Below are 25,685 nucleotides of genomic sequence, written 5' to 3'. Positions count from 1 at the left end.
TCATCGGGGGCATGGACCCTCAGCCAGGGGCCACCTGTAAGAGGGGCAACGTAATACTCGTGTAAGAGGGGCCATGTACATAACAGTATAATAGGGCCCACGTACATGCATGTATAAGAGAGGCCACGTATATAGTCATAATCAGCAGCTCTATATACTCTACCATCACGAGGGCCATCTATATACTTGTAACTTGTATATAACACAGATCTGTCACGATAATGTAACTATGTCATGGTCTGAGTAATTTTCTAGAAGGTCCATGGTTCCAGACACATCCTGCGTTTTCACTCCCCCCCCCCCCCCCCTGCTATACAGCTGTAATGTGAGACCAGCGTGCCAGCAACCTTCACTGAGGAGTTTTATGGCCTTAAACTGAAAGTACAAGTAGAAGCACACGGAAAAAAAAACAAGTTACTTTGTCCTTGCAAACGTAAATATTATAGCACCGGGTAATGATAGAAGTGGGACAAATACATTTTTGGCATGTGCCTCGGTAGAACTATCAGCCAGTGAGTTTTCTAGGTTCCAGAACCAGCACAATTAAGAAATGGATTACTACGTAACTGGGTCACTCAGCTACCCCGTGTCTATACTTAAATGGATCACTACGTCACGCTGAGAATGAAGTAAAAATGGACCAGTCATATGGAGCGCGAGCGACACAATTCAGCTGGTATTAAAAAGTCTTCATTTATATTTCCACAACGCGTTTCAACGGAATAGTTCCGTCTTCTTCAGGTGGCAGTGAATGATAACTGCCACCTGAAGAACATTCAACTATTCCGTTGAAACGCGTTGTGGAAATATTAAATGAAGACTTTTTAATACCAGCTGAACTGTGTCGCTTGCGCTCCATATGACTGGTCCATTTTTACTTCATCCAGTCTTCTCCTCTTCTGAGCTGCAGCGTGCGATCTGCACTAAAAAACTCCCATCACCAGGTCCTGTGCAGCCGCCTATTCTGACTCTGTTTACACACTGAGAATAATGACACGGGTGTCGTCTTTCTACGAGGTTCATATGCCGAGATATGTGGGATGATGGTTTTTCACATACTCAAGAAAGAGGAGTGCATTCTATAGCTCTGCCCACCCCATGAGGTCATCCAGGGGGAAGACCCTTAGTTTTGGGCAAAGGTATAAAACTCAAGAGGCCCAGACAAGGGGGGTCTTTTTCTGGGGGATTCAGCTACGACAGGCTGTGCAATCTGACCTGAAGATTTGGGGGAAGGTCCCCTCCCCCCCCCCCCCGGCCACCACATGGCGTGCCATTGCATGACATGAAAGAACTGTAAGTTGATTTTCACAGTTAATCCCTTTTTATTTGTAATTGTCTGTACATACGATACTTGTCTTCTATTATAATATCCTTTTGACCCTTTTGTAAACACTGCCTACCTTTTGGAGTAAAATATATAAAATTACTAGCTTCATTTCTCCTTGCTCTATAACGTACTGTCACATCGTCTGAAATGAATTACGCTACTAATTGGGTTGGTTCCGGACCCATTATTAATTAAGAAATCAAAGCTGGTGGCAGATTTGTCCTGCGCCTTTGGGAAACCTGGTAGGGACGGACGGTGTTGATAATTATTGTTCCCAGCTGAGTGGGAGTAGTTATATCTCCCTCGCTGCAGTGTGCCCATTAGCCAGTACATAGCAGGCAGCCTTTATGGTGCAGTACCCTGTCTGACCTGAGGGTAAGTGGGGCTCCAGAGAGCTGCAAGTTCCAACCGGAACTGGGAAGTGGGATATAGATAAATCCCCTTCAGAAAAGAACCAGGGGCAACCAAACAACCCCGGTTAATGACATATTGGGGTCAGCGGGGTGGGATGATAAAGTTACCCCCTGTGATTCGTGACAAGATCCCATCCACAATATCCCCCCGTACACTGTGTGCAGAATCATTATCTGTGTCTCTGATAATTTATCACTGATCGTCGCCGTTGACGTCCATCTAGAAGATGAAGAATCCTGAGTATAAGAAGTCACAGCGCAGTACTGATCCGGCCACGGCCCGTCCACCTGCTCCATCCACAGTTGTCTCATGTCATCAATCAATAAAACCTGGGAACAATTTGCATCAGATATTACTTGGCCCAGGCCTGACATTTCACTTCTGTCTTGCTCTGTCGTGGACAGGCTCGGCCTCCTCACCTCGGCCGTGTCTCTGAGCACTGAGCACCTTATACTTCTGTGTCTTGCTCAGTGGTGGTCGAGCTCAGCCTCCTCACCTCAGCCGTGTCTCTGAGCACTGAACACCTTGTACTTCTGTGTCTTGCTCAGTGGTGGTCGAGCTCAGCCTCCTCACCTCGGCCGTGTCTCTGAGCAGTGAACACCTTGTACTTCTGTGTCTTGCTCAGTGGTGGTCGGGCTCAGCCTCCTCATCTCGGCCGTGTCTCTGAGCAGTGAACACCTTGTACTTCTGTGTCTTGCTCAGTGGTGGTCAAGCTCAGCCTCACCTCGGCCGTGTCTCTGAGCAGTGAACACCTTGTACTTCTGTGTCTTGCTCAGTGGTGGTCGGGCTCAGCCTCCTCACCTCGGCCGTGTCTCTGAGCACTGAACACCTTGTACTTCTGTGTCTTGCTCAGTGGTGGTCGGGCTCAGCCTCCTCACCTCGGCCGTGTCTCTGAGCAGTGAACACCTTGTACTTCTGTGTCTTGCTCAGTGATGGTCGAGCTCAGCCTCCTCACCTCAGCCATTTCTCTGAGCACTGAACATTGTACTTCTGTGTCTTGCTCAGTGGTGGTCGAGCTCAGCCTCCTCACCTCAGCCGTGTCTCTGAGCACTGAGCACCTTGTACTTCTGTGTGTTGCTCAGTGGTGGTTGGGCTCAGCCTCCTCACCTCAGCCGTGTCTCTGAGCAGTGAACACCTTGTACTTCTGTGTCTTGCTCAGTGGTGGTCGGGCTCAGCCTCTTCACCTCGGCCGTGTCTCTGAGCAGTGAACACCTTGTACTTCTGTGTCTTGCTCAGTGGTGGTCGGGCTCAGCCTCTTCACCTCGGCCGTGTCTGAGCACTGAGCACCTTGTACTTCTGTGTCTTGCTCAGTGGTGGTCGGGCTTAGCCTCCTCACCTTGGCCGTGTCTCTGAGCAGTGAACACCTTGTACTTCTGTGTCTTGCTCAGTGGTGGTCGGGCTCAGCCTCCTCACCTCGGCCTTGTCTCTGAGCAGTGAACACCTTGTACTTCTGTGTCTTGCTCAGTGGTGGTCGAGCTCAGCCTCCTCACCTCGGCAGTGTCTCTGAGCACTGAACACATTGTACTTCTGTGTCTTGCTCAGTGGTGGTCGGGCTCAGCCTCCTCACCTCGGCCGTGTCTCTGAGCAGTGAGCACCTTATACTTCTGTGTCTTGCTCAGTGGTGGTTGGGCTCAGCCTCCTCACCTCGGCCGTGTCTCTGAGCAGTGAACACCTTGTACTTCTGTGTCTTGCTAAGTGGTGGTCGGGCTCACCCTCCTCACCTCGGCCATGTCTCTGAGCACCTTATACTTCTGTGTCTTGCTCAGTGGTGGTTGGGCTCAGCCTCCTCACCTCGGCCATGTCTCTGAGCACCTTATACTTCTGTGTCTTGCTCAGTGGTGGTCGGGCTCGGCCTCCTCACCTCAGCCATGTCTCTGAGCACCTTATACTTCTGTGTCTTGCTCAGTGGTGGTCGGGCTCGGCCTCCTCACCTCAGCCATGTCTCTGAGCACCTTATACTTCTGTGTCTTGCTCAGTGGTGGTCGGGCTCGGCCTCCTCACCTCAGCCATGTCTCTGAGCACCTTATACTTCTGTGTCTTGCTCAGTGGTGGTCGGGCTCAGCCTCCTCACCTCGGCTGTGTATCTGAGCACCTTGTACTTCTGTGACTTGCTCAGTTGTGGTTGGGCATGGCCTCCTCACCTCGGCTGCGTCTCTATGGTTCTGTGTCCTGTTGACCGTGAACAATTTGGGATGTCCTAAATGTTTTTAGCCATTTTGCTGATGTAAAACGAGCTGCTAATAATTCAGTACACCCTGAGAAGGGAGGAGGCAGGACATCCTGAGGCGGGTGGAGGAGGAGTACCCTGAGGCTGGGCATCCTGAGGCGAGTAGTGGAGGGCATCCTGATGCAGATGGGTGGGGCATCATGAGACGCGACATCCTGGGGTGGAGCATCCTGAGGAGGGTGGAGGCGGGGCATCCTGAGGCGGGTGGGTGGGGCATTATGAGACGCGACATCCTGGGGTGGAGCATCCTGAGGAGGGTGGAGGCGGGGCATCCTGAGGCGGGTGGGTGGGGCATTATGAGACGCGACATCCTGGGGTGGAGCATCCTGAGGAGGGTGGAGGCAGGGCATCCTGAGGCGGGTAACCTTGGGGCGGGTGGAGGTGGTGCATCCCGAGGCAGGCAATCTCTTCCTGGCCATTTTGCCGGCTGCTGCTAAGTCTGCACACGGTGTGATCTGCATATAATGGGGATCACATACTTTATATGGTCGCATATGAGGGGCTACGTTTATACTTGCACAGGTTCATCTTTTCTCTTGTAGAAACCTCATCTAATAATTTAAAGGGGTGGTCCATGGTTGGGTAATGGTGGCCCCACCTGTGTACACACTGCAGCAGACATGCGCTAAGCTGGGCCGATTGTGACACTGTTTATGGGGGACGTTTTTGGTCACCTAACCCCTTCCTGACTGGTCTTGGACCCTTAGTTTAGAGGATTCTTACTTTTGCTTATTGAAGGAACTCTCGAAGGTGATGTTTTCTTCCATGGTGGCATTCAGGAGCCAGGGCTTCTGGGAAGCATACGCTACTGTCCCCCTCCGCCTGAGACAAAAGAAAGGGCATAAGAAACCAGGTCACATGATGGACAGACGACAAGTAACGACAGGCCGCCATCGCCATAGAGCAAGGGCTGCTGAAGGTCAATAGTCAGGAAATCTCCCGAATACACGGAGGCCGACATCTGCAACAATGGAGAGTGTGAGGGGTGTAACAATGGCGCACCCCGCATACATGGCATACACACACACTATATATGTATTTTACATAAGCAGTGTACTCCCCTAAAGTGTGTACACGCCTGTGCACATTGTAGATTCAGAGTGAAGGCAGCAAAACCAGGAGAGCGAATATAGAAACAAACCCAAATGTGTTACACGTCAGATTCCTCCTGATATCCCCACCATTACTCTGATGACAGCTTCACACCCTACGTCATTCTTCACCAGGTCATCACCTGGAATGACTCCCATGATCAGGTCGCCTCATCAGGAGTTTGTGTGTAGAATCACCGGCCCTCATAAAGTATTAGCGCCCATCAGGTGTGTTGCAGTCTATGGGAGGTGGAGCCGCATATTCATCCCTGTAATGAGCGGCACCATGTGACCGCTCATACAGGACAAGCTGCGGCACTGAGAGGAAGCATCGCGGGAGCTGGGTATTTTAATGCAAGCGGGCGGGTGCACAGGGGGTGGGAGGCGGGAGCTGACCGGAAACTTTATTTTAAAAACAAAAAAAATAAAAAAAACCATGATTTTTCATTCCTTCTCTCCAGCGAACCATGCTGAAGAGAAGGAATGAATGGCGGCTTCAGCACCACAGGCACGGGGGACAATGCTTACTGTAGCGCTGTCTCCTGCACGGTCCGTGTGGTACTCAGTCGGCACACGGACAGCATCCGTGTGCGGTACGTGTTTACACGGACCCATTGACTTTAATGGGTCCGTGTGATCCGTGCGCTCCCACGAACACTGACATATCTGCGTGTTTTTCAAATGGACACACGGTCCGTGAAAACACGCTGACATGTGCAGAGACACATTGATTTTAATGTGTCTACGTGAGTCAGTGTCTCCGGTACGTGAGAAAACTGTCACCACACGTACCGGAGCCACTGACGTGTGAAACAGGCCTAAGTGTGTACCCTTCCCCCACCCAGGGAAGAGGGGAGTAGTAGTGTACCATAATACACCAACCAGACTAAGAAGGTAATATGAACAGGGAAAAAGGAAAATACCAAACATGCAATTATACTCACACATATAACAGAGGAATGCACCGAGGAGTGGAGGATGGGGTTGTTCCAAAGTAGAAGGGAATTATCACACACTCAAAACCTAGCAACAGTCACTGATAAATCCACCAACCGCCTTCTCCAATAACAACCATCAACAACCTCCAGCCACGCAGCATAAGCTAGCTGTGACAATAAATGCTAGCCAGGACCCAGATTATATAGGAGATGGGAGGGGCTAACAGTGCACAGCTGAGAGCCTTAATGCAGGAAAGCTTCCAGGAGCTCTCCACTGAGCAGATTAACCCCTGCACTGCTAAAAGAAACCTTCCTCCTTTTAGTATGAAGGTGAGGTGCTTCTAATTAGAGCAGGAGTAGGAGAAATCAGATGCTGCAGTCTTCTGGCTCCTTTCTGCCGAGGTAACCCTGTGACATCAGTGTTAGCCTCAGAAACTGTGATCTGACAACGTTTCAGATAATGGCCGTCATAAATGATAGTAGTAGAAAACACATCCCGCACTCAAAAAAAGGGATAATTCTTGAGAATATTCTGTGTAACAGGAGAATCTTTATTTACAGCCAATATATGACAAAAGTTCCGAAGTTTCGGCTCTCAGGCCTTTATCAAGGATGTCTGGGAGTTTTTTACTCTGACACTTTTTACTCTGCTCCTGGCTGCAAGCACGCCATGCACGCCGATTCATCTTGTGACAGATCACACAACGAATCCTGAATAAAAAACTCCCAGAAATCCTTGATAAAGGCCTGAGAGCTGAAACGTTGGACATTTTGTCTTGTCATATATCGCTGTAAATACAGATTCTCTTGTTACACAGAATATTATCAAGAATGATCCCTTTTTTGAGTGCCGGAGGTGTTTTCTACTCCTGTATATTGTTTTTGCTTCTGGGCACCAAACTCATTGAGTTGGGTGCAAAAGCTTCTTACGACCTCCCACAGACATCAAGTAGCAGACACATCTCTTCACAAACTGTCCAGAGGAGATTGTAGCATTTCAACCATAAAGTCCTGCTCCTCACAAAGAGGCCACGACTGAGGACCGCAATCAAGAAGAGACTTGTATGGAGCGGGCCTGACATCAGTGGAAATCTGTACTGTTGTCTGAGAGGTCAGAATGAGAGACTTCTGCTGCCAGATCCAGGTCTCTGTCAGGTGCTGAAGATGTGAGTAGATGGTTTCTACAGTTGTGCTGCCCACCACCAACCTTGGAGAAGGACGTGTTATGGTGGGGAGGGTTGCACTGCTGGTGACACTGGTGGTGAGTGGTGACTAATTCCAAATTCAAGGCACACTTACCTGGCATGGCCAACACAGCAGCGACTCCATCCCACAATCATCCAAGCTCTACCCAATGGAGATGGTTTGGGAAGAGTTGGACGCAGAGTGAAGGCAAAAAGTGTTTAGCACCTCCGGGAAATCCTCCAGGAGTGACGGAAGCCTCCAGATGAGGACCTGAAGAGGACGTTGAGGGGTGTCAAGCTGCCACTAGTGTATCAGGGGGAGATCCAAGGTGGAAGAAACATTCTGCTGGGTGCCACACATGTCTCTTCACTCCTTGTTTCCATATGTGGACTTTGTCATTTCTTTGCCTTCGGTCAATATAAACAATTGCCTCGTGTATATATATATATATATATATATATATATATATATATATATATATATATATATATATATATATATATATATAATGTACTTGTATACATATAGTGGATTTAAAAAAAAGTCTGCACACCCCTGCTAAATCCGAGGCTTTTGTCATATAGAAAGTCAAATTAAGAAGAATCATTTCAGTGTTTTCCACCTTTAGGCCACGTGCACACGTTGCGGAAAGTGGTGCGGATTTTTCCAGACTGATTTTTGTAAATCCGCAGGTAACCCGCACTGCGGATTTCCTGCGGAATTACCGTGGATTTCCTGTGATTTTTTTTTTTTGTGGATTTTGTGCGGATTCCACCTGCGGTTTTACCCCTGCGGATTCCTATTATGGAGCAGGTGTAAACCGCTGCGGAATCTGCACAAAGAATTGACATGCTGCGGAATATACAACGCTACATTTCCGCGCGTTTTTTTCCGCAGCATGGGCACAGCGGATTTTGTTTTACATAGGATTACATGATACTGTAAACGCATGGAAAACTGCTGCGAATCCGCAGCGGATCCGAAGCAAAAATCCGCAGTGTGTGCACATAGCCTTAATGTCGACATAATCTGTACAAATCCATTGAGGAACAAAATGAAATTATTTTGAGGGGAAAATAAAATATCAGAATGAAAACAATTGAATTGCATAAGTGTGAGCACCCTCCTATAACTGTGGTTGTGGTCAGAATCACATTTCCTCATGTTACATAGTAGTCAGCGCTCAGCCGCCATCATTTACAGTGATTCTGATTCACCTCAGAGGAAGTGTCGCTGCTCCAGTAGGATTTTCCGGACCTTTTCTGGTCCGTAAACAGCTGACAACACAGCAAAGGATCTGAGTGTGAAAAGTTGTCAGTCAGGAAAGGGTACAAATACATTTCCCAGGCATCAGATCTACCATGGAGGCTGTGAAGACGTCATCAAGAAGGGGCTGAAATGTATCACAACAATGACCTCACCGAGAACTGGACGTCCATCAAAAATTAGTGAGAAGACTAGAAGAAAATTGGTGCTGGAGACTGCAAGAGGCCGACAGCAACATTAGAGAAGCTGCCAGTGGGATTGTGCTGAGTGACAACAAACATTGTCAGGTCGGTGAAATTATACTGATTAGGCCGGCGTCACACTTAGGCCGGCGTATTAAAAATTGGTCCGATTTTCTCGGCCGAGAGTCGCACGAGTGTTCTCCGTATGGTCATCCGTGTGCAATGCGATCTTAACATGAGCTTTCACATAGAGCAGTTCTCTGTCATTTACACATCGTGTTAAAACAAAATATTCTCCAAAACACACATACATACAGTAACCATCATGGTTATTCCACAAAATATTGATTTCCGAACTCTTCCTGAGGTAAAACATTAGTATTGTTGTTTCTAAATGATTACGAACTTGTTTTTTTGCCTTATTTCAGGTCTGCAAGCAATGCATTTTTTTTATATTTTAACCATTTCTCCCTTTCAGAAAATACAAAAATGTATTGCTTGTAACTTCAGAGACATGTTGTCAGTAGTTTACATTTTACTCAAAAATATACCTATAAAGAGAAAAATCAGTCAAACTGAACATTTTGCAGTGGTCTCTTCACTTTTGCCAGAGCTGTATATGTACAGTATATATGAGTGTCACAGACATGTGTATATACACTGTTTAAAAAAAAATAAAGGGAACACTAAAATCCCACATCCTAGATATCACTGAATGAAATATTCCAGTTGTAAATCTTTATTCACTACATAGTAGAATGTGTTGAGAACAATAAAACCTAAAAATGATCAACGTAAATCACAACTAATATCGAGGTTGGAGTTGGAATGATGCTCAAAATCAAAGTGGAAAATGAAGTTACAGGCTGATCCAACTTCAGTGGAAATGCCCCAAGACCAGGAAATGATGCTCAGTAGTGTGTGTGGCCTCCACGTGCCTGTATGACCTCTCTACAACGCCTGGACATGCTCCTGATGAGGCAGAGGATGGTCTCCTGATGGATCTCCTCCCAGACCTGGACTAAAGCATCCGCCAACTCCTGGACAGTCTGTGGTGCAACATGACGTTGGTGGATGGTGCGAGACATGATGTCCCAGATCTGTTCAATCAGATTCAGGTCTGGGGAACGGGCCGTCCAGTCCATTGCTTCAATGCCTTCATCTTGGAGGAACTGCTGACAACACTCCAGCCACATGAGGTCTGGCATTGTCCTGCATTAGGAGGAACCCAGGGCCAACCGCACCAGCATATGGTCTCACAAGGGGTCTGAGGATCTCATCTCGGTACCTAACGGCAGTCAGGCTACCTCTGGCGAGCACATGGAGGGCTGTGCGGCCCTCCAAAGAAATGCCACCTCACACCATGACTGACCCACTGCCAAACCGGTCATGCTGAAGGATGTTGCAGGCAGCAGATCACTCTCCACGGCGTCTCCAGACTCTGTCATGTCGGTCACATGTCCTCAGTGTGAACCTGCATTCATCTGTGAAGAGCACAGGGTGCCAGTGGTGAATTTGCCAATCCTGGTGTTCTGTGGCAAATGCCAAGCGTCCTGCACGGTGTTGGGCTGTGAGCACAACCCCCATCTATGGACGTCGGGCACTCAGGCCATCCTCATGGAGTCGGTTTCTAACCGTTTGTGCAGACACGTGCACATTTGTGGCTTGCTGGAGGTCATTTTGCAGGGCTATGGCAGTTCTCCTCCTCTTCATCCTTGCACAAAGGCTGAGGTAGCGGTCCTGCTGCTGGGTTGTTGCTCTCCTACGGCCCCCTCCACATCTCCTGGTGTACTGGCCTGTCTCCTGGTAGCGCCTCCAGCCTCTGGACACTACGCTGACACACAGCAAACCTTCTTGCAACAGCTTGCATTGATGTGCCATCCTGCATGAGCTGCATTTACTGAGCCACTTGTGTGGGTTGTAGAGTCCGTCTCATGCTACCACGAGTGTGAAAGCACAACCAACATTCAAAAGTGACCAAAACATCTGCCAGAAAGCATTGGTACTGAGATGTGGTCTCTGGTTTCCACCTGCAGAACCACTCCTTTATTGAGTGGGTCTTGATAATTGCCAATTGTCAGGAACATGAGGTATTGGATTGTCTATGATCATGCACACTGAGCTCTGCTACATCCATTAAAGCTGAGCACAGACACATGCTGTGGGCTCTTCCGACTTCCCCTCTTCACTCTGCCTAGAAAGCTCTCCTTCTCTGTCTTGGCCTGTAGGCAACTCCCCCCACCCAAATACAGCTGTAACTTGAAACTCCAGTGTGGGACTCTATCCCCCCCTCCCTCTCGAAGGCAGGAGTGTGTAGAAATCCTTTTATCTGAAAACCATGTGCTGTCTTGCTCATGTACAACCTTAATAGTAAGGCATAACTTGACCCCAATTAGTGACAGAGATATGGAAGTTACATTATTGGCCCCTGCATCGGCCGGGCTATCACCTAGTGCATTTCCCAATTTCCTGTACCCTTGGCATCCAAGAAATGAATTACTGTTTACTCGCTGTGCCTAGTAAGGACATGTTTGGTCTCAATAGAATGTTAGCCGCAAAACAAGATCAATGATAATTCCGTCGTCGTTATACGAGTGTGCATTCTGGAGCTACGGTGGATATGAATGTTCCATATCTCTGAGTCCCTCTGAGAAAAGAGGCGTGCATTTCATAACTCGGCCCACTCAGTGATGTCACGACCAGAGGGCATATTTTAACCCTGCTGAGTTGTGAGTCAGTCTTTGGCCAGGAAGAGAGCCCACTGCAGCTCTGCAAGCTGCCCTGATGCACTCTGATGTTCGACCCTCGCCCAGCCACATGGTTTGCCATGATCTGAAATGATGAGAGAAATGTGTTTTTCCAACTTTAAACCGTTTTTATTTGTAATTGTACTGTACCTACGATACTTGTCATCTTTATAATATCTTTTTATACTTCTGTAAATACTGCCTACGTTTTTTGGAGTAAAATATGAAATTACTAGCTTTGTCTCTCCTTGCTCTATAACGAACTGTCAAGTCCTCTGAAGTGAATTACGCTACTAATTTGGGTTGGCTCCGGACCCGTTAATAATTAAGAAATTGGAGCTGGTGGCAGCGGGATTTGTCATGGGCTGTTGGGAGGCTTGGTAGTGACTGCGGTGCTAATAATCATTGTTCCCACCTGAGTGGGAGTAGTTATATTGCCCTCGATGTAGCGTGCCCATTAGCCAGTACAAAGAAGGCAGCCTTTCTGGCAACTAATTATCCTAGGTGCAGTACCCTGTCTGTCCTGAGGGTAAGGGGGCGCCGGAGAGCTGCAAGTTCCAAACCGGAACAGGGAAATAGATAAATCCTCTTCAGAAAGGAGCCAGGGGCAACCAAACATCCCCGGTTCATGACAAATTGGTGTGAGAGTTGGGGATGATAAAGTTATTCTCCCTGTGAACCATGACACCAATAATTTCCATCTGTTGTCTGTTCCATTTGCACCACAGCATGTGAAATTGATTGCCAATCAGTGTTGTTTCCTAAGTGGGCAGATTTACTTGGAGTTATATTCTGTTGTATAAGTGTTCCCTTTATTTTTTTGAGCAGTGTATATATGTATTCTATGTGTATATTTCTCTTCTATCTATTCTATTCTTACATGTCAGTGTGATTTTACTGTACACCGCAAATGAATTACCGGCTTTTCAAAGTACTCCGGTGCGTAAAAAATGGACAGCACTTGCATGCTGCTAGTGCTGTGCGTTTTTTTCTTGCACCATTGACTTGCATTGGCGAGACTCGGACGATATGCACGTACAATCCCAGGATGCTGCGATTTCACTCGCACATAGAATACGCCCGAGAACAAAACGGTGAGCTGCCCTGTAGATTAACACTGGTCCGAGTGCTGCGGTGTTTTCTCGCAGAGCACTCGCCCGTTTTATACACTAGTGTGACGCCGGCCTTACTCTGATACCTGGTGATGAAATCCGTCTTGTGGTTGTTGTTGTTTAATCTGCATTTGTAGTTTTCAGTTACTGAGATTCTCGTGCTCTGGGGCGGGGCTGTGGGTGGTCCTGTGGTCGCGGCTTTATGGGGGGCTCTGCTTATTCATCTGTACGGGTTATTGTACATAAATCTCTTTAAAATGTATGTATAAAATCCCCCCTACAAGCCGCAGCGCACAGCGATATCTGTAGATTTGTGTGCTGACACAGAGGACATTTCTTCACACACTAAGTCCTTGCTGTGTGATACAATACCGTTCTCCCAGGTAGCATCACAATTAATGGGACTAGATGACCCTAGAAATCGCTAACTTGCTACTGTCACGGACTTGGTTTGTGGAACCACTGTGCCACGGACCGTGGAGAGCCTGGAGGGGTGTGACTAATGATCACCTGACTGTTCACGAGAGCCTCTGATGGTGGGGTTAGACTTGGCCCCCAATGAACGCCAGGTGCCACTGCAGGGCAGACCAACGGACGCACAGCAGCTGGACCCAGAGGACAGACTGGAGGAAGCAGCAGGCAGAGCTTGCATCACAGACAGCGTTTGCAAAAAAACTGCGGAGTATATAACCCACCAAATTGTAAAAAATGTAACAAATTTTATTGAGAAACATATAAACAGAAGTAACCACAATTATAAACAGACAAAAGTGCACGTTATAGCACATGTATGGCGGAACATCCACACTGAAAAAAGTAGCACCTGGGGCTCAGCGGTAATATATGCAGGTGTCATAGGGGCATATTATTTACTTAGTAGCTAGCAATTATAACTATAAAGTGCATAGTGCTCTATATGAGTGACAATTCTGCCCCTGCTATACATATATATGAGCTGTATATGACTGCCACTGATGGTGACAGGTGTACCAATTCTTTTTATAGTATTTGTGGCCGGACATTCGGTTGAATGATCGTCAGGCTACACTGAACACATGATATATTGCACTGTCTGCACTTTATTCACATTTATGGGGCAAATTGTCCACTTTTGTATATTTCATTTGGCTCTATGGGGGGGATTGCTGATATTTCCATGGCTATAATTATGATAGCCTCTATATCTTATATTAGACATAGCACCGCTCTTGCTGCCCTTAGTTTTTCCCTTGAGGAAGATGGCCGCGTGTGTATAATAATAATAATAATAATAATAATTTTATTTATATAGCGCCAACATATTCCGCAGCGCTTTACAACTTATAGAGGGGACTTGTACAGACAATGGACATTAAGCATAACAATAATCACATAAACAACAGATACCAGGAGGAATGAGGGCCCTGCTCGCAAGCTTACAATCTATGAGGAAAAAGGGGAGACACGAGAGGTGGATGGTAACAATTGCTTTAGTTATTCGGACCAGCCATAGTGTAAGGCTCGGGTGTTCATGTAAAGCTGCATGATCCAGTTATCAGCCTAAGTATGTAACAGTACAGACACAGAGGGCTATTAACTGCATAAAGTGTATGAGAACATGATGGAGGAACCTGATTGTTTTTTTTTTTTTTTTATTAGGCCACACAGGGATAGTTAGGTTAATGCGTTGAGGCGGTAGGCCAATCTGAACAAATTAGTTTTTAGGGCACGCTTAAAACTGTGGGGATTGGGGATTAATCGTATTAACCTGGGTAGTGCATTCCAAAGAATCGGCGCAGCACGTGTAACGTCTTGGAGACGGGAATGGGAGGTTCTGATTATTGAGGATGCTAACCTGAGGTCATTAGCGGAGCGGAGGGCACGGGTAGGTTGGTAGACTGAGACCAGAGAGGAGATGTAGGGTGGTGCTGAGCCATAGAGTGCTTTGTGGATGAGGGTAGTAGTTTTGTACTGGATTCTGGAGTGGATGGGTAGCCAGTGTAATGACTGGCACAAGGTAGAGGCATCGGTGTAATGGTTGGTGAGGAATATGATCCTGGCTGCAGCATTCAGGACAGATTGGAGCGGGGAGAGTCTGGTAAAAGGTAGGCCGATTAGTAGAGAGTTACAATAGTCCAGACGGGAATGAATAAGAGAAACAGTAAGAGTTTTTGCAGAGTCGAAAGTAAGAAAATGGCGAATTCTAGAAATGTTTTTGAGATGCAGATAAGAAGAGCGAGCCAGTGATCGGATGTGGGGGGTGAATGAAAGCTCGGAATCAAGGATGACCCCAAGGCAGCGGGCATGTTGCTTTGGAGTAATGGTGGAACCGCACACGGAGATGGCAATGTCAGGCAAACGTAGGTTAGTAGAGGGAGAGAACACGAGGAGTTCAGTTTTTGACAGGTTCAGTTTCAGATAGAGGGAGGACATGATGTTAGAGACAGCGGTAAGACAATCACTGGTGTTTTCTAAGAAGGTCGGCATGATACCAGGAGAAGAGGTGTATAATTGGGTGTCGTCAGCATAGAGATGGTACTGGAACCCAAATCTACTGATGCCAAAGGCCCAGCTGGAAGTGCTGCTGGGAGCACGTGGAGCATGAGAGGGACCCACTGCAGTGCGGGTGAGTGAAGTGACGCATCGGGAAGCCCTTTAATACTAAGGTAAATAACATCCTAATCTCACCAGAGGACCTATATATCGTGAGCACACCCCATGGGCAAAAATATTAGACTTAGGCTATGTGCACACGTAAGAAAAGAGGTGCAAAATTTTCTGTACAAAATCCGCAGCTCCTGGCAGAATCCGCAGCCGCGGATTTGCCGCGGTTTTTATGTGGATTTTGTGTGGTTTTTATGGGGAATTGCTGCGGATTTTGTGCGGATTTTCTGCAGATTTTGCCACTGCGGATTTCTATCATGGAGGGGTGCAGAAATGCTGCAGATCCGCACAAAAGAAGTGACATGCACTTCTTTGAAATCCGCAGCAATTCCGCACTGATTTTTCCGCACCGTCTGCACAGTTTTTTTTTTTCGCATTAACTAACATTGTACTGTACATCACAGTGCGGCTCTGCGGAGCTTCTGCGTGGTAAAATCCGCTACGGATCTGCAGCAAATCCGCACCGTGTGCACGTAGCCTTCTTGTTCTGCAGTTTAGTGATGATGACAGTATTTACATCCTGCACCTCGACACGCGCCTCCGTTATTGGGTCATCAGGAGGCCGGGTGCACAGGATGATGTGGGGCCACAGTGAGTTTAGAGAAAAAGAATCTTTCTCAAAATGGCACCGGTCACGCCTGCTGAGTAGCATGCATCATCCTGAGCACAATCCTAATCACAGGTATCAGTGTAATCAGTATAACGGCACCGACCTGACACTGTCTGTAGTCACTGAGCACAATCCTGATCACAGGTATCAGTGTAATCAGTATAACGGCACTGACCTGACACTGTCTGTAGTCACTGAGCACAATCCTGATCACAGGTGTCAGTGTAATCAGTATAACGACACCGACCTGACACTGTCTGTAGTCACTGAGCACAATCCTGATCACAGGTGTCAGTGTAATCAGTATAACGGCACCGACCTGACACTGTCTGTAGTCACTGAGCACAATCCTGATCACAGGTATCAGTGTAATCAGTATAACGGCACCGACCTGACACTGTCTGTAGTCACTGAGCACAATCCTGATCACAGGTATCAGTGTAATCAGTATAACCGCACCGACCTGACACTGTCTGTAGTCACTGAGCACAATCCTGATCACAGGTATCAGTGTAATCAGTATAACGGTGCCGACCTGACACTGTCTGTAGTCACTGAGCACAATCCTGATCACAGGTATCAGTGTAATCAGTATAACGGTGCCGACCTGACACTGTCTGTAGTCACTGAGCACAATCCTGATCACAGGTATCAGTGTAATCAGTATAATGGCACCGACCTGACACTGTCTGTAGTCACTGAGCACAATCCTGATCACAGGTATCAGTGTAATCAGTATAACGGCACATATCTGACACTGTCTGTAGTCACTGAGCACAATCCTGACCACAGGTATCAGTGTAATCAGTATAACAGTACTGACCTGACACTGCCTGTAGTCACTGAGCACAATCCTGATCAAAGGTATCAGTGTAATCAGTATAACGGCACCGACCTGACACTGTAGTCACCGAGCACAATCCTGATCACAGGTATCAGTGTAATCAGTATAACGGCACCGACCTGACACTGTCTGTAGTCACTGAGCACAATCCTGATCACAGGTATCAGTGTAATCAGTATAACTGCACCGACCTGACACTGTCTGTAGTCACTGAGCACAATCCTGATCACAGGTATCAGTGTAATCAGTATAACGGCACCGACCTGACACTGTCTGTAGTCACTGAGCACAATCCTGATCACTGGTATCAGTGTAATCAGTGTTGTGAATTCCGTTCTCGAACTCCCTCCTGTGGTCATGAATGGTACTTCGGTGAGTTCTGTCCGTGGACTCCCTCTGGTGGCTGTGGGTGGAGCTGCTGGTTCTGAGATTCCTTCCCCACCTGCCCTCGTTTAGGGCTAGGCTGGATTCTCTATTTAACTCCACTCAGATCGTTACTCCATGCCAGCTGTCAATGTTCTAGTACTGGTTCAGATCTCTCCTGGATCTTTCTGAGGACCTGTCTACTCCAGCGAAGCTAAGTTCCTGCTTGTTCATTTGTTACATATGGTTTTTCTTGCTAAGTTCTAGTCCAGCTTGCTATCATGAAACTGCCCGGCTAGCTGGAAGCTCTGGGGGTGCAGAGTGGCACCACCGCACCGTGAGTCGGTGCAGGGGTATTTTTTGCACACTCTGCGTGGTTTTGTAGTTTTTTTTTGTGTTGACCGCAAAGATCCCTTTTCTATCCTCAATCTGTTTAGTTAGACTGGCCTCCCTTTGCTAAAGCCTATTTCATCCTGTGTTTGTGATTTCCTCTTAACTCACAGTCAATACTTGTGGGGGGCTGCTTTTACCTTTGGGGAAATTTCTCTGAGGCAAGGGAGGCTTTGTTTCCTTTCTTTAGGGGTAGTTAGCTCTTAGGCTGTGAAGAGGCGTCTAGGCAGTCAGGCACGCTCCACGGCTATTTCTAGTTGTGTTGATAGGAGTAGGGTTTGCGGTCAGCAGAGTTCCCATTTCCCCAGAGCTCGTCCCGATTCCGTGTTTAACTATCAGGTCATTCCTGGTGCACCTAACCACCAGGTCCATAACAAATCAGTATAACGACACCGACCTGACACTGTCTGTAGTCACTGAGCACAATCCTGATCACAGGTATCAGTGTAATCAGTATAACGGCACCGACCTGACACTGTCTGTAGTCACTGAGCACAATCCTGATCACAGGTATCAGTGTAATCAGTATAACGGCACTGACCTGACACTGTCTGTAGTCACTGAGCACAATCCTGATCACAGGCATCAGTGTAATCAGTATAACGGCACCGACCTGACACTGCCTGTAGTCACTGAGCACAATCCTGATCACAGGTATCAGTGTAATCAGTATAACGGCACCGACCTGACACTGTCTGTAGTCACTGAGCACAATCCTGATCACAGGTATCAGTGTAATCAGTATAACAGCACTGACCTGACACTGTCTGTAGTCAATGAGCACAATCCTGATCACCGGTATCAGTGTAATAAGTATAACGGCACCGACCTGACACTGTCTGTAGTCACTGAGCACAATCCTGATCACAGGTATCAGTGTAATAAGCATAACGGCACCGACCTGACAGTGTCTGTAGTCACTGAGCACAATCCTGATCACAGGTATCAGTGTAATCAGTATAACGGCACCGACCTGACACTGCCTGTAGTCACTGAGCACAATCCTGATCACAGGTATCAGTGTAATCAGTATAACGGCACCGACCTGACACTGTCTGTAGTCATTGAGCACAATCCTGATCACAGGTATCAGTGTAATCAGTATAACAGCACTGACCTAACACTGTCTGTAGACACTGAGCACAATCCTGATCACAGGTATCAGTGTAATCAGTATAACTGCACCGACCTGACACTGTAGTCACTGAGCACAATCCTGATCACAGGTATCAGTGCAATCAGTATAACGGCACCGACCTGACACTGTCTGTAGTCACTGAGCACAATCCTGATCACAGGGATCAGTGTAACGGCACCGACCTGACACTGTCTGTAGTCACTGAGCACAATCCTGATCACAGGTATCAGTGTAATCAGTATAACGGCACTGACCTGACACTGTCTGTAGTCACTGAGCACAATCCTGATCACAGGTATCAGTGTAATCAGTATAACGGCACCGACCTGACACTGTCTGTAGTCACTGAGCACAATCCTGATCACAGGTATCAGTGTAATCAGTATAACAGCACTGACCTGACACTGTCTGTAGTCAATGAGCACAATCCTGATCACCGGTATCAGTGTAATAAGTATAACGGCACCGACCTGACACTGTCTGTAGTCACTGAGCACAATCCTGATCACAGGTATCAGTGTAATAAGCATAACGGCACCGACCTGACAGTGTCTGTAGTCACTGAGCACAATCCTGATCACAGGTATCAGTGTAATCAGTATAACGGCACCGACCTGACACTGCCTGTAGTCACTGAGCGCAATCCTGATCACAGGTATCAGTGTAATCAGTATAACGGAACCGACCTGACACTGTCTGTAGTCACTGAGCACAATCCTGATCACAGGTATCAGTGTAATCAGTATAACAGCACTGACCTAACACACTGTCTGTAGTCACTGAGCACAATCCTGATCACAGGTATCAGTGCAATCAGTATAACGGCACCGACCTGACACTGTCTGTAGTCACTGAGCACAATCCTGATCACAGGGATCAGTATAACGGCACCGACCTGACACTGTCTGTAGTCACTGAGCACAATCCTGATCACAGGTATCAGTGTAATCAGTATAACGGCACCGACCTGACACTGTCTGTAGTCACTGAGCACAATCCTGATCACAAGTATCAGTGTAATCAGTATAACGGCTCCAACCTGACACTGTCTGTAGTCTCTGAGCACAATCCTGATCACAGGTATCAGCGTAATCAGTATAATGGCGCCGACCTGGCACTGTCCGTAGTTACTGAGCACAATCCTGATCACAGGTATCAGTGTAATCAGTATAACGGCGCCGACCTGGCACTGTCTGTAGTCACTGAGCACAATCCTGATCACAGGTATCAGTGTAATCAGTATAACAGCACCGACCTGACACTGTCTGTAGTCACTGAGCACAATCCTGATCACAGGTATCAGTGTAATCAGTATAACGGCACCGACCTGACACTGTCTGTAGTCACTGAGCACAATCCTGATCACTGGTATCAGTGTAATCAGTGTTGTGAATTCCGTTCTCGAACTCCCTCCTGTGGTCATGAATGGTACTTCGGTGAGTTCTGTCCGTGGACTCCCTCTGGTGGCTGTGGGTGGAGCTGCTGGTTCTGAGATTCCTTCCCCACCTGCCCTCGTTTAGGGCTAGGCTGGATTCTCTATTTAACTCCACTCAGATCGTTACTCCATGCCAGCTGTCAATGTTCTAGTACTGGTTCAGATCTCTCCTGGATCTTTCTGAGGACCTGTCTACTCCAGCGAAGCTAAGTTCCTGCTTGTTCATTTGTTACATATGGTTTTTCTTGCTAAGTTCTAGTCCAGCTTGCTATCATGAAACTGCCCGGCTAGCTGGAAGCTCTGGGGGTGCAGAGTGGCACCACCGCATCGTGAGTCGGTGCAGGGGTATTTTTTGCACACTCTGCGTGGTTATGTAGTTTTTTTTGTGTTGACCGCAAAGATCCCTTTTCTATCCTCAATCTGTTTAGTTAGACTGGCCTCCCTTTGCTAAAGCCTATTTCATCCTGTGTTTGTGATTTCCTCTTAACTCACAGTCAATACTTGTGGGGAGCTGCTTTTACCTTTGGGGAAATTTCTCTGAGGCAAGGGAGGCTTTGTTTCCTTTCTTTAGGGGTAGTTAGCTCTTAGGCTGTGAAGAGGCGTCTAGGCAGTCAGGCACGCTCCACGGCTATTTCTAGTTGTGTTGATAAGAGTAGGGTTTGCGGTCAGCAGAGTTCCCATTTCCCCAGAGCTCGTCCCGATTCCGTGTTTAACTATCAGGTCATTCCTGGTGCACCTAACCACCAGGTCCATAACAAATCAGTATAACGACACCGACCTGACACTGTCTGTAGTCACTGAGCACAATCCTGATCACAGGTATCAGTGTAATCAGTATAACGGCGCCAACCTGACACTGTCTGTAGTCACTGAGCACAATCCTTATCACAGGTATCAGTGTAATCAGTATAACGGCACCTACCTGACACTGTAGTCACTGAGCACAATCCTGATCACAGGTATCAGTGTAATCAGTATAACGGCGCCAACCTGACACTGTAGTCACTGAGCACAATCCTGATCACAGGTGTCAGTGTAATCAGTATAACGGCACCGACCTGACACTGTCTGTAGTCACTGAGCACAATCCTGATCACAGGTATCAGTGTAATCAGTATAACAGCACCGACCTGACACTGTCTGTAGTCACTGAGCACAATCCTGATCACAGGTATCAGTGTAATCAGTATAACGGTGCCGACCTGACACTGTCTGTAGTCACTGAGCACAATCCTGATCACAGGTATCAGTGTAATCAGTATAACGGTGCCGACCTGACACTGTCTGTAGTCACTGAGCACAATCCTGATCACAGGTATCAGTGTAATCAGTATAACGGCACATATCTGACACTGTCTGTAGTCACTGAGCACAATCCTGACCACAGGTATCAGTGTAATCAGTATAACGGCACTGACCTGACACTGCCTGTAGTCACTGAGCACAATCCTGATCAAAGGTATCAGTGTAATCAGTATAACGGCACCGACCTGACACTGTAGTCACCGAGCACAATCCTGATCACAGGTATCAGTGTAATCAGTATAACGGCGCCAACCTGACACTGTCTGTAGTCACTGAGCACAATCCTTATCACAGGTATCAGTGTAATCAGTATAACGGCACCGACCTGACACTGTCTGTAGTCACTGAGCACAATCCTGATCAAAGGTATCAGTGTAATCAGTATAACGGCGCCAACCTGACACTGTCTGTAGTCACTGAGCACAATCCTTATCACAGGTATCAGTGTAATCAGTATAACGGCACCGACCTGACACTGTCTGTAGTCACTGAGCACAATCCTGATCACAGGTATCAGTGTAATCAGTATAACTGCACCGACCTGACACTGTCTGTAGTCACTGAGCACAATCCTGATCACAGGTATCAGTGTAATCAGTATAACGGCACCGACCTGACACTGTCTGTAGTCACTGAGCACAATCCTGATCACAGGTATCAGTGTAATCAGTGTTGTGAATTCCGTTCTCGAACTCCCTCCTGTGGTCATGAATGGTACTTCGGTGAGTTCTGTCCGTGGACTCCCTCTGGTGGCTGTGGGTGGAGCTGCTGGTTCTGAGATTCCTTCCCCACCTGCCCTCGTTTAGGGCTAGGCTGGATTCTCTATTTAACTCCACTCAGATCGTTACTCCATGCCAGCTGTCAGTGTTCTAGTACTGGTTCAGATCTCTCCTGGATCTTTCTGAGGACCTGTCTACTCCAGCGAAGCTAAGTTCCTGCTTGTTCATTTGTTACATATGGTTTTTCTTGCTAAGTTCTAGTCCAGCTTGCTATCATGAAACTGCCCGGCTAGCTGGAAGCTCTGGGGGTGCAGAGTGGCACCACCGCACCGTGAGTCGGTGCAGGGGTATTTTTTGCACACTCTGCGTGGTTTTGTAGTTTTTTTTGTGTTGACCGCAAAGATCCCTTTTCTATCCTCAATCTGTTTAGTTAGACTGGCCTCCCTTTGCTAAAGCCTATTTCATCCTGTGTTTGTGATTTCCTCTTAACTCACAGTCAATACTTGTGGGGGGCTGCTTTTACCTTTGGGGAAATTTCTCTGAGGCAAGGGAGGCTTTGTTTCCTTTCTTTAGGGGTAGTTAGCTCTTAGGCTGTGAAGAGGCGTCTAGGCAGTCAGGCACGCTCCACGGCTATTTCTAGTTGTGTTGATAGGAGTAGGGTTTGCGGTCAGCAGAGTTCCCATTTCCCCAGAGCTCGTCCCGATTCCGTGTTTAACTATCAGGTCATTCCTGGTGCACCTAACCACCAGGTCCATAACAAATCAGTATAACGACACCGACCTGACACTGTCTGTAGTCACTGAGCACAATCCTGATCACAGGTATCAGTGTAATCAGTATAACGGCACCGACCTGACACTGTCTGTAGTCACTGAGCACAATCCTGATCACAGGTATCAGTGTAATCAGTATAACGGCACCGACCTGACACTGTCTGTAGTCACTGAGCACAATCCTGATCACAGGTATCAGTGTAATCAGTATAACGGCACCGACCTGACACTGTCTGTAGTCACTGAGCACAATCCTGATCACAGGTATCAGTGTAATCAGTATAACGGCACTGACCTGACACTGTCTGTAGTCACTGAGCACAATCCTGATCACAGGTATCAGTGTAATCAGTATAACGGCACCGACCTGACACTGTCTGTAGTCACTGAGCACAATCCTGATCACAGGTATCAGTGTAATCAGTATAACAGCACTGACCTGACACTGTCTGTAGTCAATGAGCACAATCCTGATCACCGGTATCAGTGTAATAAGTATAACGGCACCGACCTGACACTGTCTGTAGTCACTGAGCACAATCCTGATCACAGGTATCAGTGTAATAAGCATAACGGCACCGACCTGACAGTGTCTGTAGTCACTGAGCACAATCCTGATCACAGGTATCAGTGTAATCAGTATAACGGCACCGACCTGACACTGCCTGTAGTCACTGAGCACAATCCTGATCACAGGTATCAGTGTAATCAGTATAACTGCACCGACCTGACACTGTAGTCACTGAGCACAATCCTGATCACAGGTATCAGTGCAATCAGTATAACGGCACCGACCTGACACTGTCTGTAGTCACTGAGCACAATCCTGATCACAGGGATCAGTATAACGGCACCGACCTGACACTGTCAGTAGTCACTGAGCACAATCCTGATCACAGGTATCAGTGTAATCAGTATAACGGCACCGACCTGACACTGTCTGTAGTCACTGAGCACAATCCTGATCACAGGTATCAATGTAATCAATATAACGGCACCGATCTGACACTGTCTGTAGTCACTGAGCACAATCCTGATCACAGGTATCAGTGTAATCAGTATAACGGAACCGACCTGACACTGTCTGTAGTCACTGAGCACAATCCTGATCACAGGTATCAGTGTAATCAGTATAACAGCACTGACCTAACACACTGTCTGTAGACACTGAGCACAATCCTGATCACAGGTATCAGTGTAATCAGTATAACTGCACCGACCTGACACTGTAGTCACTGAGCACAATCCTGATCACAGGTATCAGTGCAATCAGTATAACGGCACCGACCTGACACTGTCTGTAGTCACTGAGCACAATCCTGATCACAGGGATCAGTATAACGGCACCGACCTGACACTGTCTGTAGTCACTGAGCACAATCCTGATCACAGGTATCAGTGTAATCAGTATAACGGCACCGACCTGACACTGTCTGTAGTCACTGAGCACAATCCTGATCACAGGTATCAGTGTAATCAGTATAACGGCACCGACCTGACACTGTCTGTAGTCACTGAGCACAATCCTGATCACAAGTATCAGTGTAATCAGTATAACGGCTCCAACCTGACACTGTCTGTAGTCACTGAGCACAATCCTGATCACAGGTATCAGTGTAATCAGTATAATGGCGCCGACCTGGCACTGTCCGTAGTTACTGAGCACAATCCTGATCACAGGTATCAGTGTAATCAGTATAACGGCACCGACCTGGCACTGTCTGTAGTCACTGAGCACAATCCTGATCACAGGTATCAGTGTAATCAGTATAACAGCACCGACCTGACACTGTCTGTAGTCACTGAGCACAATCCTGATCACAGGTATCAGTGTAATCAGTATAACGGCTCCGACCTGACACTGTCTGTAGTCACTGAGCACAATCCTGATCACAGGTATCAGTGTAATCAGTATAACGGCGCCGACCTGACACTGTCTATAGTCACTGAGCACAATCCTGATCACAGGTATCAGTGTAATCAGACTGCGGAGACCCGTGTGTCGTAAACAGTGCCTTCCCCCTCCCACCAATCCCGAAAAGACAATGCAAACAGGCCTAGATGGGTTGAACAGGTCGGTCACAGTTTATTAATTTGATAAGCAGAGATGGGCAATTACATTTCTCAACGGTCTCACAGCCGTGGGCCCAGTCTGCGACCAACGAGCGGGCAGCCAATGAGCTGCTACGAACCTTTGCCCCTCCCTCCACGGAAGATCACGTGTACTACCTACACATGACTCCGACCCCCACCCACCAGCGTTAGAGCCTGTTCGATTCCATCCTGCAGACCTGACAAAAATATATCAAGCCCAATGTCCCTGAGATGAATACTGTCGGACCGCAGTAACCCTGATTTGTCGCCTTCCAGTTAGTAGTGGCGAACTACGATGCCAAATTTTCCCTTTACGAATCTTGCCACTCTCAGGTTGACCTGTTTCCTTGATCGTTCTATGGCTTTTGGGTCCTTAGCTCCGTGCCAGACCGCTCGTGGCACTATCTCCAACCATACCAATATCATATCCGGTAAGATAGAAAAAACGCTCGATATCAGCTGTCATCGTTGAACTGAGCTCGAAACATCTCCGTTTACCCAGATCGTTGCCGTCGGCATGCAAGACTAGTATCACAGGCCCTTTGGCCCTCTTAGCGTTGTCGACTATTTCTGGGAAGATCTTTTGCCATTGCAGCCCTCTTATACCTCTCCAGTTGACCTCTACGTTCCTGAAGCCTAAATTCGCACCGCCTGGCCGATGTTCGGCCCTTTTTTTAGCCCAGTAGACGTACGAGTGTCCAACCACCCAAACTGCGGGCTTATGGACACCTGAAAGAGACAAGATATGTTACTTAAGCGAGTCGGGTCTTATGTATCTGGCAAAGCATGCGGATTTCCCTCGACCTAAACGCTGCACTTCGGCCTCTAGAATCCCGGCCTTAGCTGCCAAGGTAGCGGCCCCTATACGGAAAGAATGTGTCC

At 47.5% G+C, this 25,685-nt stretch overlaps 1 protein-coding gene across 4 annotated transcripts in view; it reads right to left on the bottom strand.

Annotated features, from left to right (window-relative positions):
• ABCC8 (ATP binding cassette subfamily C member 8) overlaps positions 1-25,685 on the bottom strand; it is a 458,344-nt gene that overhangs the window by 180,040 nt on the left and 252,619 nt on the right. For all 4 annotated transcript variants that reach the window (XR_013220972.1, XR_013220971.1, XR_013220970.1 and 1 more), the window contains exon 19: positions 4,692-4,790. Coding sequence is in view for 1 of the 4 variants with exons in the window: in XM_077281846.1 (XP_077137961.1) it covers positions 4,692-4,790 (99 nt within the window). In the remaining 3 variants the exon portion in view is untranslated. The remainder of the gene's footprint in view (positions 1-4,691; positions 4,791-25,685) is intronic.

The sequence above is a fragment of the Ranitomeya variabilis genome, chromosome 2, assembly GCF_051348905.1.
Source record: "Ranitomeya variabilis isolate aRanVar5 chromosome 2, aRanVar5.hap1, whole genome shotgun sequence".
NCBI lineage: Eukaryota > Metazoa > Chordata > Amphibia > Anura > Dendrobatidae > Ranitomeya > Ranitomeya variabilis.
Note: the sequence above shows the minus strand (reverse complement) of the source record. Positions and strands in the feature narration are given on the sequence as shown.